The sequence below is a fragment of the Microcebus murinus genome, chromosome 1, assembly GCF_040939455.1.
Source record: "Microcebus murinus isolate Inina chromosome 1, M.murinus_Inina_mat1.0, whole genome shotgun sequence".
In the NCBI taxonomy this organism is placed as follows: domain Eukaryota; kingdom Metazoa; phylum Chordata; class Mammalia; order Primates; family Cheirogaleidae; genus Microcebus; species Microcebus murinus.
The window spans coordinates 162118484-162133631 of NC_134104.1; the positions used below are offsets into that span (position 1 = coordinate 162118484).

Genomic DNA, 15148 nt, shown 5'->3' on the forward strand with positions numbered 1-15148 from the left:
TGTGTGGTCAATGGTCACAACATAGAGGAATATCAGGCTGGCTTCAACTTCTTTATGTTCTCTAAGAACAACAGTCTAGATAACAGTGCAGTGGTTAAGGCAATGAAGAGAGAACAAGGTATTATATTTATCTTGGAAGACCTGACCAAGGTTCATTCCTGATAGCTTGTTCCAAATTTCCTTTCACTCATAACAATTACCCAGAAATTCTGAGTTATTAACATTATTATTAAATTTACATAGAGGTTTTCTTTAATGATTCAAGGATAATCCAATCATCTTTCAGTTCAACCAACTAATATTAATTGCCTTATACCTTGTTTAAAAGTTTGTCTAAGTAGTAAAGGCTCCAAAGATGGATCCAGTTCTTCACCAACATTTTCTAATAGAAGTGGAGTTCCAAACTGAATACAGTTTTCCAATGTTCTCATATAGTCTGAATCTGATAGCTTAATAACACTAAGCTGATTTTCTTTCTCAGAGTTTTTGATCCACTTATTGGCTTGACCTTGGGGGTCAATCATTAAAGGCCTAAAATATAATGAGAAAAATTCTGAGAGGAATACATCTTGAGATTTCTTTAAAGTTATGTAATTTAAATAATAAACATCACCATCAATTTGTATAAATACAAAGTACTTCACATATATTATCAGGATTAATATTCAAAAAATCCTGTGAGAAGTTTTATTCTCATTTATTTTCCAAATAAAGAAATTCAGTCTCAGGGAGTACTCTTCCCAAGATTTCAAGGTTCTATAACTGGTTCAGTGTTAGGCAAAGTAAGACCTTGTGAACCTGTGAGCACTCTGGTCTTCCCAATACGACACTGTCTTCAGGGTAACTTTAATACATGATATTCGCTAACATAATATGAAAAATAATACTATAAAGTATTTGATAGAAATTTAAAACAAGAAAACCACTATCCTATAAAGGATTTTCTCAGGTTATGAGTATAACCAAGTGTCCAAGTATAGTATATATTTGAGATCTATTTAGGAGTTTTTTCTAAGTTAGTACAGTAAAGACTTTGTGTACAAGAATATATGATTGATTGTTCAGATATTTAAAATGTGATGTGCTTTCTCCTTCCTCAGGGATGATGCTGATTGTCTTAGGTTTCTTTTATATTCAATACAGTACATTAAATTTTCTTTTAAAAGTACAGCAAAGAAAGGAGAGTTTTTGTCCCATGTGACTTCAGTTTTCTCAGACATCCTTTTTCTATTACAACTGCTTCTAGGGCTAAAATCTCCTTTCCCTTTGCCTATCAATAAACTCTTTAATCTACTCCCAGATAACGGTGTTCTTTTATTTTATTTGTTTTCCAAAAGACAAAACTAACTCACTGGTTGTTTTCTTTCACAGCTCAAATTGTGCTGAAATCCTACCTAAACCACAAAAAGATCCAGACACAAGATAAAATCTACTTTTCTTACTATAGTAAACAGAGCAAAAGTTTTCTGCAAAAGAGAAAGTCATTTTTGCATACAACTGCTTAAAAATTGCTTAGTAATCAGAGTAGATGTTTTTAGTATCTTTCAAGCCCCACTTTATTTATTTTTTTATTTTTTACATTAATCAAGCCCCACTTTAAAGGGGCATTTTTTTCTTCTTTACATACATATTTTTATTACTGGAAAAATATAGTATTTGTTCATTTCTTTGCAAAAAGTAACAATGCCTATAAATTAACATTCTAACATTAATCAATGTTCTTAGCAATCCAATAATTAGAGCTTCTTGTCTACTCTAAAAGAAATCTAACTCCTATTTAATATAATCTTATGTAAAATTGTGTTATTGTATTCTAAATATTCCTTACTTTCAGTATAAAAATAATACTAGTCCACATTTGAGATCTTTGGGCAGTCTGAGTAAAGCAGTATTATCCCTCTATATTTCTGACAGAAGTGGTAATTTGGGAGAAAATAAGCTTTGCTATTAAGTAGCCAAAGTGATGTATTAAACACTAAAAAAAGGAGCACAGTAAGTACTTTCATCATGGTTAAAACATTAGCAAAATCAGAACTTAAGATAACACTAGAATTTTAACACTAAAATGAGGTATTTGAAGATAATTATAAAAATTAAGACTTACTGAGTACTTACCATGTGCAAAGTGCTTTCTCACATTTCTATGGCGTAGGCGTTATCTCCATTTATAGATAGATGGTGCTACTGAGGCTAAAAGGTTCAATAAATTGCCAAAATCTCAAGACAGAAAGTGATAGAGAAAAATCTGAACTCAAATATCCTGACACCAGAGTCTGAACTGCTCTCAAACATTCCATATTATAAATAGACAAACTTCCAGAAATCATGAGGAGCAAGCACAATGATGGAATAATTATAAACTATGGTCCTAGCGGCATGACAGGCTATATAACCTAAAAATCCTTCTTCTACCTACTACTGATGGGTAAAATAGGACATTATTTTAAATACATAGTGAATTGAGGTATGCATTTAAAAGATACATACAAACACACATAACACATACATACAGAAAATTATAGGTGCCATAAACAGACAAAACTGAAATCCAGAACAGTAAGTGTGTGGGCTGAACTGACAGCTGGACTTGGAGAGAATGTCAATCCGATAACCGAAGGACTCACGGCATCCATATGTGACAGGAGGCTGCAACCGACATCCCTGCATTAGGGTGAAACCTACAAAAGCTTTGTTAAATCATGGATAGAAAAGTTCTAACCCTATGCATAAGGAGACAAGAAGGAAATATTTTGATTTCTGAGGAAATGTTTTGAATCTCTGGCTGAGAAAAAGTGTCCCCTGAGAATCTGTGGCTATGGTCGATATCTCATATAGGTTTAGGGTATAAATTTATACTATCTACATGACTGAGGAAACTCCAAGCTGGAATATTAAAATATATTTCGCAAGTAATACTCCTGGGAATCCTGGAAGACATAAAGGCAAAACACATTGCAGCTGAGGGAAGGGCAAAAGAAGAACTCAACCCCTAGAGAAGAGGTAGGAAAATGTCTGAGGCAAAACGTTATCACTTTACCAACCATTACCAAGTAGAGATCTCTCCTAGGAGATGGGGAGGAAACTCTTGCTCAAGACTAACCAGAGCTGGAAGGCAGAATTTGCTGGAATAGGTAGGAGGGGCAATCTACATGCAGAGGAAGAGGAAAAATGTAAAGAAAGACTTTCTCTGTGGCATAAGTATCCGAGAATGGTTGAAAGCTGAAGGTAAAACTCTACACTGAGAAAAACACTCCAGAACCCAAGCTGCCATTCTCAGCTTGGACTCATAGCTAGATGAATTTGAAACCTCTGGTCCCCTAAACTTTAGCATAGCAACAACAAAACCCAAACTCAGCTCTACTCATCATTAGATTGACTCAAACCTCAATGACATGATATGACAGAAAAAGAAGCATGCCCATTTCCAAGAATAAATGCCATTTAGTTCGTATCTATTGTTAGACCCATGATATCCAGTATTCAGTCAAATATTTAAGATATATTAATAAGCAAGGAAAAACACCAAAACATTCTCAAGTGACAATGAAACCAACAGAAACAGACTCAGAAATGATACAACTGTTGGAAATAGGAATTAAAAAAAATAACTATAATGAAAATGCTAAGAGAGTTAGTAGAGTAGGTGGACAACATGCCTGAAGAGATGATCTTCAGCAGAAAGATGGAAAACTATAAGAAAGAGTTAAATGGAAATACTAGAAATAAAAAATATGTCAAATCTAAAGAAACCCTTTTGTAAGCTGTGGGTAGATTCAACACAATTGAGGAGAGAATCAGTTAATATAATTATTAAGACAGGTTAAACAAAATTACTCTGACACTCAAAAAGAAAAAAGTGGTAAAAGTAGATATTTCTTTGGCAACACATATACTAAAATTGGAATGATACAGAGAAGATTAGCAGGGCCCCTAAACAAGGATGACACATGAATTCATGAAGCATTCCATATTTTCAAGTTCTAATTTCAAAACTAGAGTAGGGTGACTATAGTTAACAACAATGTATTGTACATTTCAAAGTAGCTAGAAGAGAGGACCTGAAATGTTCTCAACACACATCAATGATAAATACTCAAGGTGATGGATACCCCAAATACCCTGACTTGATCAATACACATTCTATGCATGTAACAAAATATCATATGTACCCCCATAATCATGCACAATATTATGTATCAATAAAAAGTGACATGCATAAAAAAACTAAAAAGAAAAAAAGAAAGAAAGAAAAAGCAGACCAGGGCACAAATAGCTACGGGACAACATCAAACAGACTTATTAGCATGGCACCGAAATCTTGGCAAGACGAGATGGGAAAATGAGGTAGATTTCAGTTTAGAGAACCTCAGTCAGATGAAAGTGCACACACGTGTGCCTGACACACCTGGACACATCAAACTGCTGAAAACTAAAGACAGAGAACAATTTAAAGGTTGCCAGAAGAAAAAAAAAAAGATACATTATATAAGAGGAACTAAAATAAGCTCAGAGTAGACTTCTCATTAGACTGTGCAAGCCAGAAGCAATGGAGTGACATCTTAAAAGGAAACTAAAACAAAAAACAAAAACAACTGTCAACCCAGAATCTCAAACCCAGCAAAAATATCTTTCAAAATGAAGATGAAATAAAGATTTTTTTCTCAAGGTTGGTTAATGGGTACAGAAATACAGTTAGATAGAAGAAATAAGATCCAGTGTTCAATAGTACAGTAGGGTGACTATAGTTAACAATAATTTATTGTATAGTTCAAAATAGCTAGAAGAGAAGAATTGGAATGTTCCCAACATAAAGAAAAGATAAATGTTTGAGGTGATTAATATCCCAATTACCCTGATTTGAACATTAAACATTGCATACATGTATCAAAATACCACATTTATCCCCAACATATGTACAACTAACACTAAATTAGTTGATACAATTAATTGTCTATCAATTTTTTAAAAACAATTTTTTTAGACTATGAAAAGAAAAAAGCTGAGTGAATTTATTGCCAGCAGGCCTGTACGCAGGAAGCATTAAACAATATTCTTCAGGTGGAAGAAATATAAAACTAGACAGAAACACAAAGAAATTAAGAGGTCCAAAAATGGGAATAAGTGAAGGTAAACATAAAAAACTTTTTTCCTTATATTTAATCACTCTAAAAGATAAATTACAGTCTATAAAAAATTATAACAATGTTTATGGGATTTTATGGGATATGAAAAATTGAAATATACAATAGATAGGAAATATTAGAATTATACTGTTGAAAGATTCTTATACTGTATGTATAGTAGTATACAATTATTTGAAGGAATTCAGTAATAAACTAGAGATGGATATTGTAAACACTACAGCAAACACTGAAAACAGGGAGTATATAACCAATAAGCCAATAGTGGAGATAAAATGGAATCCTAAAAAAGTTCAGTTAATCCAAATCCAAATAGAAAAAGAAAAGAAAAGAAACAAAGAACAGATGAGACAAAGAGAAAAGACTAGCAAGATAGTAGATTTAAATATAAATAATTCCATTAAGTGTAAAATATCTAAATACGCTGATTAAAAGTAAGAAGAAAAACAGTCTTTTCAGGCCAATTCACAAGTCCTCACTAAATAAAAGCAACAAACCAAACAAAAAACACTAAAAGGACAAAGGTAGCATTACAAATCAATGAGGAAATGATGAATAACTCAATAAACAGTGCTGGGGTAAATGGCTATCATTATAAAAAAAATAAATATAATTAGATTCTTACATTTCAAGGTGTCTAATAATGGAAATAGAAGAAAGCAAGAGTCCTAACTCTGTGAAAAAAGTATACCACTTTCTCAGCTCACAATTCTTTTTCTGAGAACTACACTCCTGGCCCCCAATACCCACGTTTGTTACTGTGATGCCTTATGGTCACCTATATCGCAGCTATAGGTCACTAGACCTGAGATAGATGCTTGTCCCAAGCTAGACCAAGCAGATTTTCTTTACAGAAATTAGAGTTTGGACTCGATGGTTCTGGTTAATCTATGTTATTCAACTGATGTGTCTTTTGAACTCAGGAACCGAGGCTTCCTTAGTGAGTGGTCATGTGCATGGAGGAACAGAGCCAGCGTAAATATCTTCAGAGACAGATTAACAAAGCAGCTGCACAGAGAATGACACAGAATATAAGTTCTACTGCCTGGGGCAGGGGTTGTGGGGAGAGAGAGAGAATTGTCTTAATTACCAATGGTTTCTCATTTTTACTTTCTAGAGAGGCCTGTTGGCCCATCTTTTCTCTAAGATACCCTCAAGATAGTTTAAAGTGAGTAACTGAAAGCATGGGCATTAGTTGTGTTACTAGATTTTGTTGTCAGGAGGCACAGAGAGGAGACTAGCCTCTGTACCTAATTTTTAAAAATTTTTTATTTAAAAATTTATTTTAGAGACAGGGTTTCACTCTGTCATCCAGGCTGGAATGCAGTGGCCAGATAGATCATAGCTCACTGTAACCTCAACCGTAGTCTCAAGGAATCCTCTTGCCTCAGCCTCTTGAATAGCTGGGATTGCAGGCGTGCACCACCACGCCTAGCTAATTTCTTATTTTTTAAATTTACACAAACATTTAATTAGCTTTATTTACAGAGCAGGGATATTTTTTCTTTTCAGTCTCCAGTGGTGCCTAGACAACATTGTCAGGCAAGAACGCCGGTTTAAAAGAAATGTATAAAGAACCCTAAAAACAACCGATATCCGTGCCCCTCAAGAGGAGGCAGGCTTGGCTGTATCAGTGGTCTCTGTGCCTTAGCTACTCGGAAGAAATCCTGCTGTAGTCTCTACATCCCATGGTTTTGAAGACAAGGCCACTATTGCTGCATTCCTATGAAAGCCCATAGCACATAGGTTTTCTATTTTTTTTTTTGTGTGTGTGTGTTCTGGACTAGAAACTGGTGCTCCAGCATACACATGTGCCCAGAGTCGAGCTGTCTGTTTGAACATTTCGGGATTTTGTTTGTACTGATTTGCTACTACTGCATCTTGCGGATCATCCGGTTGTGCAGCTGCCAATAGTGCTTGCAATGACAATAATATGGTCTGGAGAGTCATTGCTGCCGCCCATTGATCTTTCAGGATATCCAAACAAATAGCCCCTGTGACAGAACGAATATTAGGATGCCATATTTTAGTGATAAACCGGACCTTAGGGGGATTAAATGGATATGTTTCTGGTATTTTTATCTCTAGTTGGTATCTTCCTCCTTCATATGGTGTGTCTGGAGGTCCTGCTATTTCTCCTCTTAATTCTGTAAAATTCTCATCTACAAGATCTACTTTAATTTGATTTTTGCTCCTCCTTGCCTAGGGTAGAGTGCCGTGGCGTCAGCCTAGCCCACAGCAACCTCAAACTCCTGGGCTCAAGCGATCCTCCTGCCTCAGCCTCCCGAGTAGCTGGGTCTACAGGTGTGTGCCACCACGCCCGGCTGATTTTTCTATATTTAGTAGAGCCATGGTCTCGCTTTTGCTCAGGCTGGTCTGGAACTCCTGACTTCAAGCAATCCTTCCGCCTCGGCCTAATTTTTTAAATTTTTTGTAGAGACGGAGTCTCACTATGTTGCCCAGGCTGATCTCAAAGTCCTGGGCTCAAGCAATCCTCCTGCCTCAGCCTTCCAAAGTGTTGAGATTACAAGCATGAGCCACTGTGCCCAGCACCAATCATATTGGTGTCAAGAAGGATAGCCATAGATGATTGAACTGGGCCCAAGTGGCAAGAAGTGGAGTTTGGGCTACAAGGATGAAAGCTTCTGCTCCAAAACATACCCAGTCCATGATCTGACCATCTAGTCCAAAAACAATAGCTGGAAAGGGTAACTTCACTGGAATGTCACTTTATTAAAAGGGTCAGCTTTCTGCCAGAAATGGCAGATTGTTTTCTTCAAATTACATACTACCCTGAAATCTCTGGCTTCCCTGAACTTCAATTAAGGCTTATAGATGCCCCAACAGCGTTTTCTAAGCTGCAATTTTAAAAATCTGAATGGTCACCAAATGCATAGAAATGGGTCATAAAACAGAATTAACAAAAACTCATGGGTCTACTATTCCATTAAATAGAATAGTCCTTACTCTACCATAGAATACATTTTTTGAGTAGCTAAAATATACTTTTCCCAGATTATATTAAATTTTGCTCATTGTTTAGATGTTTCAACCTAAGGATGTCCACTCTCAAGTAAAAATTTGAGTGGAAAACCAATCAAAATATGATTATATACATCCTTATTTTATTAAAACAATACATCAATATAAAGGAGATGTTATATGTTAGATGTTTTGAGGTTTCCAGCAAGGTTTCCAAAGAATATAAAACAAGCAATAACTCAAATTTTCAGGACATTAGATTTCCTTATATCTTTAATTTATCTCACATTCCAAAAGAAGAAAGAAATTTCCATTATGGTTTTAAGGGCAGTGAGCATAATATGTTTTTCCACATTTCATTCTAGCATAGTACTTAAGAGCAAGGAGTTGAAAGTTAGATTGCTCAGCTTCAAATTCTGATTCCACCATTTATTAGCTCAGTTATCTTACTAAATTTGAAATTGCTAAATCATTCTAGGCCTCAATTCCCTCATCTGTAAAATAAGATAATAATAGTGTCTAACTAATAGGATATTATGATGATATAGGGCACTTAGAATAGTACCTGATGAATATAAGGACTTGACAGTATCCATCCTATGTTTGAGATATGGTCCCATGAAAAGACTTTTAAAATTAGATAACAAAAACCACTGTAGAAAACTATTTTTCAGATTAGAGTAATTTTCCAAGTTTTTCAAAGTGGTATAGATAAAAAGATAACAGTAAAGTCCATTTGAAAAGTTTTTATAGTTATCAGATTATCAATAATTGTATAAATTATCAAGTAATAGTATCTTGAAAATGGGTAGAAATATCTAGTTAATATAAATACCTGGAAATGGCCCAGATGTCCATCAATAGGAGAATGCATAAACAGTGATATATTTATGCAATGGAATATCACTTAGCAACAAAAATAGCAACATAGTACCAATGTATGCAATAATATGTATGAATTCAAAAAAATTACACGGAATGTAACAAGCCTAACACAAAAGAGTACATACAGTATGATTCCATTTCTATGAAATCATAGAACTAACTCATGCAAAAATAACCTAAGTAAAACTAACCTATGGTAGGAAATAGTCAGAACAATGATTTCATGGGGTGGGGTAAGAGTGGAAAGGGACATGAGGGAATTTCTTGGGCTGTAATCATGTTCTGTATCTTTTTTCTTTTTTTTTGAGACAGAGTCTCACTTTGCTGCCCAGGCTAGGGTGCTGTGGCATCAGCCTAGCTCACAGCAACCTCAAACTCCTGGGCTCAAGCGATCTTTCTGCCTCAGCCTCCCAAGTAGCTGGGACTACAGGCATGTGCCACCATGCCCGGCTAATTTTTTCTATATATTTTTAGTTGGCCAATTAATTTCTTTCTATTTTTAGTATAGAAGGGGTCTCGCTCTTGCTCAGGCTGGTTTCGAACTCCTGACCTTGAACGATCCTCCCACCTCGGCCTCACAGAGAGCTAGGATTGCAGGCGTGAGCCACCGCACCTGGCCCATGTTCTGTATCTTGATAGAGGTTTGGGTTGTGCAGGTGTACACTTTTGTTAGAACTCACTGAATGGTATACTTAAGTTTCATGTATTTCACTGTAAATTTTACCTCAAAAGAAAAAACAAAAACATATTGAACTTTAGTTTGTGATATGGATGTTGAAGTATTTGGAGGGAAGTATTTCCAAGTCTGCAATTTACACAAAAATATATAACAAATGGTTTGATGGATTGATAGAGTGATGAACAGACATGTGTTAAAGCAGAAAGAATAATAGAATTTCAATTGCAGAATCTAGGAGTTGGTAGCTATATTGATGCTTATTGTAAAATTATTTCAACTTTTCTATATATTTGAAAAGTTTCAAATAAAACAATGGAAAAAATAAATAATTTTTGTTTCTTACCAACGCCTAGAGTTATTAACAATCACTCCATTATCTATGGAGAATGTATCTGTTGGTAATCCAGCAATATTCCAGGCTCTAATTTTTACTGGATCACCCAAGGTCTTACTCAACAAGAACTCTTCTGAACATGGAATTTTTTTCTCCTGTAAGAAATAAACAAAAATCTGATGTTTTCTTTCATTTTGCTAATGGAAAAAAAATTATTAAACTATCGATCTAATTGTTATTAGATACTATTTAATAACTCAAGGGAACAGAAAAAACTGAATTAAAAGTTGGACTGTGGAAGTATTTTGCTGATCAAACTAAAAGCAAAAAGAGAAAGATTTTTAGTTATTTTTTCTTTTCCCTGTCCTTATTATCATCCTTTTCCCCAACACACCCAAAACATACTTAAAATGTTCTAAAACAAAACTTACAAAATGTAAAATTACTACCTTGCACAACATGCTCCAATCTTGGGTACACGTTTGTCGAAAGCCGGAAGTGAAAGCACCAAGGTAGGCTATTACTCCTGCCGATACCAAGACATCACCAGTTAAATTTTCATATGTTATCTGAAGATCATCTGCAGCTTGAGCCCATCTATATGATAAAACAAAGGCAAAATGGATTCACATTAGAGAATGATGGAAGACAGTAATTGAAAGGACAAGGGGCTTCTAGTACAATTCTATAATAAAAAGCTATATAATTTTGGGCACTTGCTTATCTGTAAAATGAGGAGGTTGGAGCCCTTCTACTTCTAATATGCTATGATACACATCCATGTTATACAAATGACAATCTTCTTTTAATTATTAAAATACTAGGCATTTTTTGTAGGACTTGGCCTTTCAGAATAACCAAAAACATACAAACAAAACATCAGCATTATGCCTAACAATTTTCTCTAGGATGATTTGGTCTAGTGGCCCTGCTATTGATGTCAGTGTTTAATGTTAGACTGTAAAATATAGCGACATTTGCAATTAATTACCAAAAATTACATTTAAGTTGTATAGGAGCTGACATACTATTGCTAAGGTTGGTATCTTTTCAATTCAATAAAATCCTTACGATAAAAAGTGTATTCCATAACTATTTAATCTGCACTACAGAGTGTTTTCTTATCATGCCATTCATTCAACAAATACAATCAATAAATGAAATAGCTAGCTGTCCAGGTCAAGTAAACAGATTAAAATAAAACTTACTGTTTTTATTAGATCAAGCCAGGCTTATCTTCTTTGAAATAAAATTTAACCAAGTGAGCCATACATCCACTACTTCCCTCATTTTATTGCAAAAAATTTTGAACATACATAAAATTGGAAAGAATTGTATAACAAACAGCTACATACTCACTCACCATTCTCAACATTGATATTCCTATTTAGAGAGGCCTGACTAGGTGCCTTATAGAATGTTCTACATTCTCAACCAGTCATTGTAAAATCAGCAATCGTATTATAATAAATGCCCAAAGTAGGTCACATATTCAAACTTTTTTTTTTTTTTTTTTTTGAGACAGAGTCTCACTCTGTTGCCCAGGCTAGAGTGAGTGCCGTGGTGTCAGCCTAACTTACAGCAACCCCAAACTCCTGGGCTCAAGCAATCCTCCTGCCTCAGCCTCCCAAGTAGCTGGGACTACAGGCATGTGCCACCATGCCTGGCTGATTTTTTCTATATATATTGGTTGGCCAATTAATTTCTTTCTATTTTTAGTAGAGACTGGATCTTGCTCAGGCTGGTTTTGAACTGCTGACCTCGAGCAATCCGCCCGCCTCACCCTCCCAGAGAGCTAGGATTACAGGCGTGAGCCACTGCGCCCGGCCCACATATTCAAACTTAACATTCTTATATCTTATTAAGATGAGTAGAAATCTGACCTTGACTTTTCTCCACCCAGTCCTCCAATTAGTTGTGAGGCTCTTTCAAGTTTCTTAGCACACAGTTTCACCTGCTCTTCTAAAGCAGCCTTTTCCTCCGTTTTCTCAAGAAATATCTTTTGTAAATTTTCCAAATGATGTTCTACTTCTGCCAATTCTGCTCTCTTCTCATTCAAAATCTCCATTGTTTCAGCTAAAGACTTCTGAGCTTCTGTTAATCGAGCTTTCTTAGGAGCCACTACCTGTTTGGGAATAATATAAGCAGATGTGATGTGACTATATAAAACTGACATCTATATAATTGCTTTTCAGATAACATGGATTAGAAATGCATCATAATAACAAATTACACAAAATGAATATTTTGCCTTAAATCTTATACCATATTTTTTACACATAAATAATGTAAAACACCCCTATATATTTTATAAATATATAAATCATCTGGACTAGCAAACTGTTACCTATAAAATAGATAAATTATTCTGGACTAACCAAATGTCACAATATGCAGCAAAAATGTCACAATATATAACAAGATGTCTCAAAATAGTAGTAAGGAGCCACCCAACTATTGTCAAAAAACAGAGAAAAACAAGTAACAGAACGAATATGTTTAAATACATGAATGTATTCCTGGTTTGGGCAGTGTGTTTTTTTTCTTTCCAAATCAGTGATCTTCCCAGTCAGAGTAAGGCATACATCTGCCTTCCTAGGGTTAAGACTGTGATGGTAGAAATACAAAGAAAGAAATCCCTGATGTTCAGTTTCACTACCAAATTTGAATTTTCTTCACCAAATCTTGAAAAGTCGCACTTTGTTGAGAGAAGAGAAATTTTCTAAAGTTGTTCTTTGTTATGCTCATTAGCATATCAAGAATAGGGTTTGGCCAACTTGATCACTGAATGTACTCTAAGCCCTCGGTACAAAGAATTGAGGTGACCAAAGAGTTTGTGCCAGTTGGAAAGAGGCTAGGCGTAAGCCTTCTGGTACATTGCCATGAACGAAGCTGAACACAGAGGGAAGAGAGAGAGAGCAAGGTATCAGACACCAAATGTCGTGCTTTCTCTCCTCTGGGCTGAAATACCGAAGGAAGATGTGTTCAGTAAGTAGACAGAACGTGGGAAGCTCCCTTTTCTATTTGTGACTTTAGAGGAGACATTAGTGGATATCTTCCCTTCACCTCCTCCTGTATCAATATGGGGCAGCTGCATCAGAGTAGAAATGGCAGAGTGGTGGTATACAGAGGGAAGGCAGGAAAGAGCCTGAGTGCCTTGGCTTCTCTGCTTTGTAGAAACCATCCAGAAGATTTCATGTGCCCTGTAGGACATGTGTAAAATAGCTGAATTGAGAGCTAACAGGGCTGCCATGAGACTACTGTGTGATGGGACAAGATGTTCAATGGAAGGACATCCAAGGTAAAATTAATTTTATTTCTTTAACAGGTTTATACAGGTCTACTTCCCTGAAACTAACCGAGTCCCTACCTTTCTACAGGCACATGTTGTATCTCATTTAGGAAGATCTTGCCAATTGTCACAGCCTAATCATTCATTCTATCCTCTGAGCTTGTCTTAAACACATGCCACCACATATTTTCCTCTGCCTTTCTATTCATATTTCCTGCTTCCCCTGGGTTGAATTCTATAAGCTACAGTGAGTTAAGGCTTGTATTTCCCTGGTGCTTTGCTAGCCAAATTTACAAAATGCTCTTAACCATTCTCTGCTTTCTCATGAATTTGGTGGGTATTCCATAAAAGATTCCCTATCAATGCATGCCGTTCTTTCAGGGGATCTTTCCATGCTCTGCTTCTTAACTGGATCTTCTCATTTCTGATCCTTTGAATCAACTTTTTAATCTGCCACTTTACCTTTGATGTTGTAGATTTTTCTTTGCTTCTCTTCTCCCCTCATAAATTCTGATTCTTGCCCCAGGTCCTACAGCTATAAGTCAGTCTGGCCGATACCACTGATCACCCCTGCGCCTGCAGCTCTACCCCACGCCAGCCCCGCTGGCAGCTGCTGCCACACGCACACACACTCTTCACCTACTAGGCATGTAACCAGTATCTGGCGACGTGCTGCAGCAGTGCACCCTCTCCCTGCGTCGCCTTGACAGACTTCTTAACTAGTAAATATGTGCATAAAATTTAATTTCTGGGAATATTTTAATAGAAAATATTGTGCTTATCTTCAAAATACCTTTGCAACTCTGTCATACACCTCCATAGCCATGATCCACTTACACAGACCCTCAGCTGCAGAAGAAGCTTTGGCAACCTTAGGGGGGTCAAATTCAGGGTTTGTTAAGTATTCACCACGAATCTTCTGCATAACATTTACCTATACAACAAAGATTTAGATTTAAAAATTTCAACATAGATCACATAATCATAAGATGAAAAAAACCATATATAATAAAAACAATTGTATAAAAAAGTTGTTGTCTTTAAAAATCAAAATCAATATTTTGAGATGATTTTAAAACAAGTATAATTGTAGCAGAAACCCAAGTCATATTTGTGAACAAAATATGCAAATTTTTTGTAGATATTGAGGAAAGATTTTGTTTGTTTGTTTGTTTGTTTTTTTTTAATTTTTTTGGTAGAGATGGGGTCTATGTTGCCCAAGCTAGTCTTGAATTCCTGGCCTCAAGCAATCCTCTGGCCTTGGCCTCCCAAAGTGCTGGATTATAGGTATGAGCCACCATACCTGGCCTGAGGCAAGATGTTTCTTATAAAAATATTAAAAGACTTGTAGGTTGAGAGGACAAATGGAAACAAGTAAAAAGAACAATTAAACATTAATATCTCTTTTTCAAAATTTTGAGATTTTAAATAATATCTTTTTTTCTTTAAGTTAGCAGACTTTAAGATCCATAAATATTAATTAATAAATAAGAATTTGGATGGGAAAGAACGTACTATATTTTTTTAACCTTACATAAATTTGTGCATCAGATTTCTTAGTACAATAAACTATTACGAGAAGACATGTGGAGAACTCTTTCAAGTCAATAATCCACTAAAATAGTAACTTAATAAATAACTTCCTCCCAGCCTGAGTAAGAGCGAGACCTCATCTCTACTAAAAATAGAAAGAAATTACTTGGACAGCTAAAAATATATAGAAAAAATTAGCTGGGCATGGTGGCACATGCTTGTAGTCCCAGCTACTCAGGAGGCTGAGGCAGGAGGATTGCTTGAGCCCAGGAGTTTGAGGTTGCTGTGAACTAGGCTGATGT

The 15148-nt window shown here is 35.6% G+C and overlaps 1 protein-coding gene, 1 non-coding gene and 1 pseudogene across 2 annotated transcripts in view; 1 reads left to right on the plus strand and 2 right to left on the minus strand.

The window, feature by feature from the left end:
• Positions 1-15148, minus strand: part of DNAH12 (dynein axonemal heavy chain 12) — a 211024-nt gene that overhangs the window by 42117 nt on the left and 153759 nt on the right. Inside the window, exons 53-57 of the mRNA XM_076008843.1 lie at positions 14107-14247; positions 11905-12146; positions 10471-10618; positions 10031-10176; positions 317-531 (exon numbers count right to left, since the gene is read on the minus strand). Of these exons, the coding sequence (XP_075864958.1) occupies positions 317-531; positions 10031-10176; positions 10471-10618; positions 11905-12146; positions 14107-14247 (892 nt within the window). The remainder of the gene's footprint in view (positions 1-316; positions 532-10030; positions 10177-10470; positions 10619-11904; positions 12147-14106; positions 14248-15148) is intronic.
• LOC142874930 (U6 spliceosomal RNA) lies at positions 3870-3975 on the plus strand. Its single transcript, XR_012922516.1, has one exon. It is a non-coding gene; the product is annotated as a U6 spliceosomal RNA (small nuclear RNA).
• LOC105871963 (ubiquitin-conjugating enzyme E2 K pseudogene) lies at positions 5203-7811 on the minus strand (annotated as a pseudogene).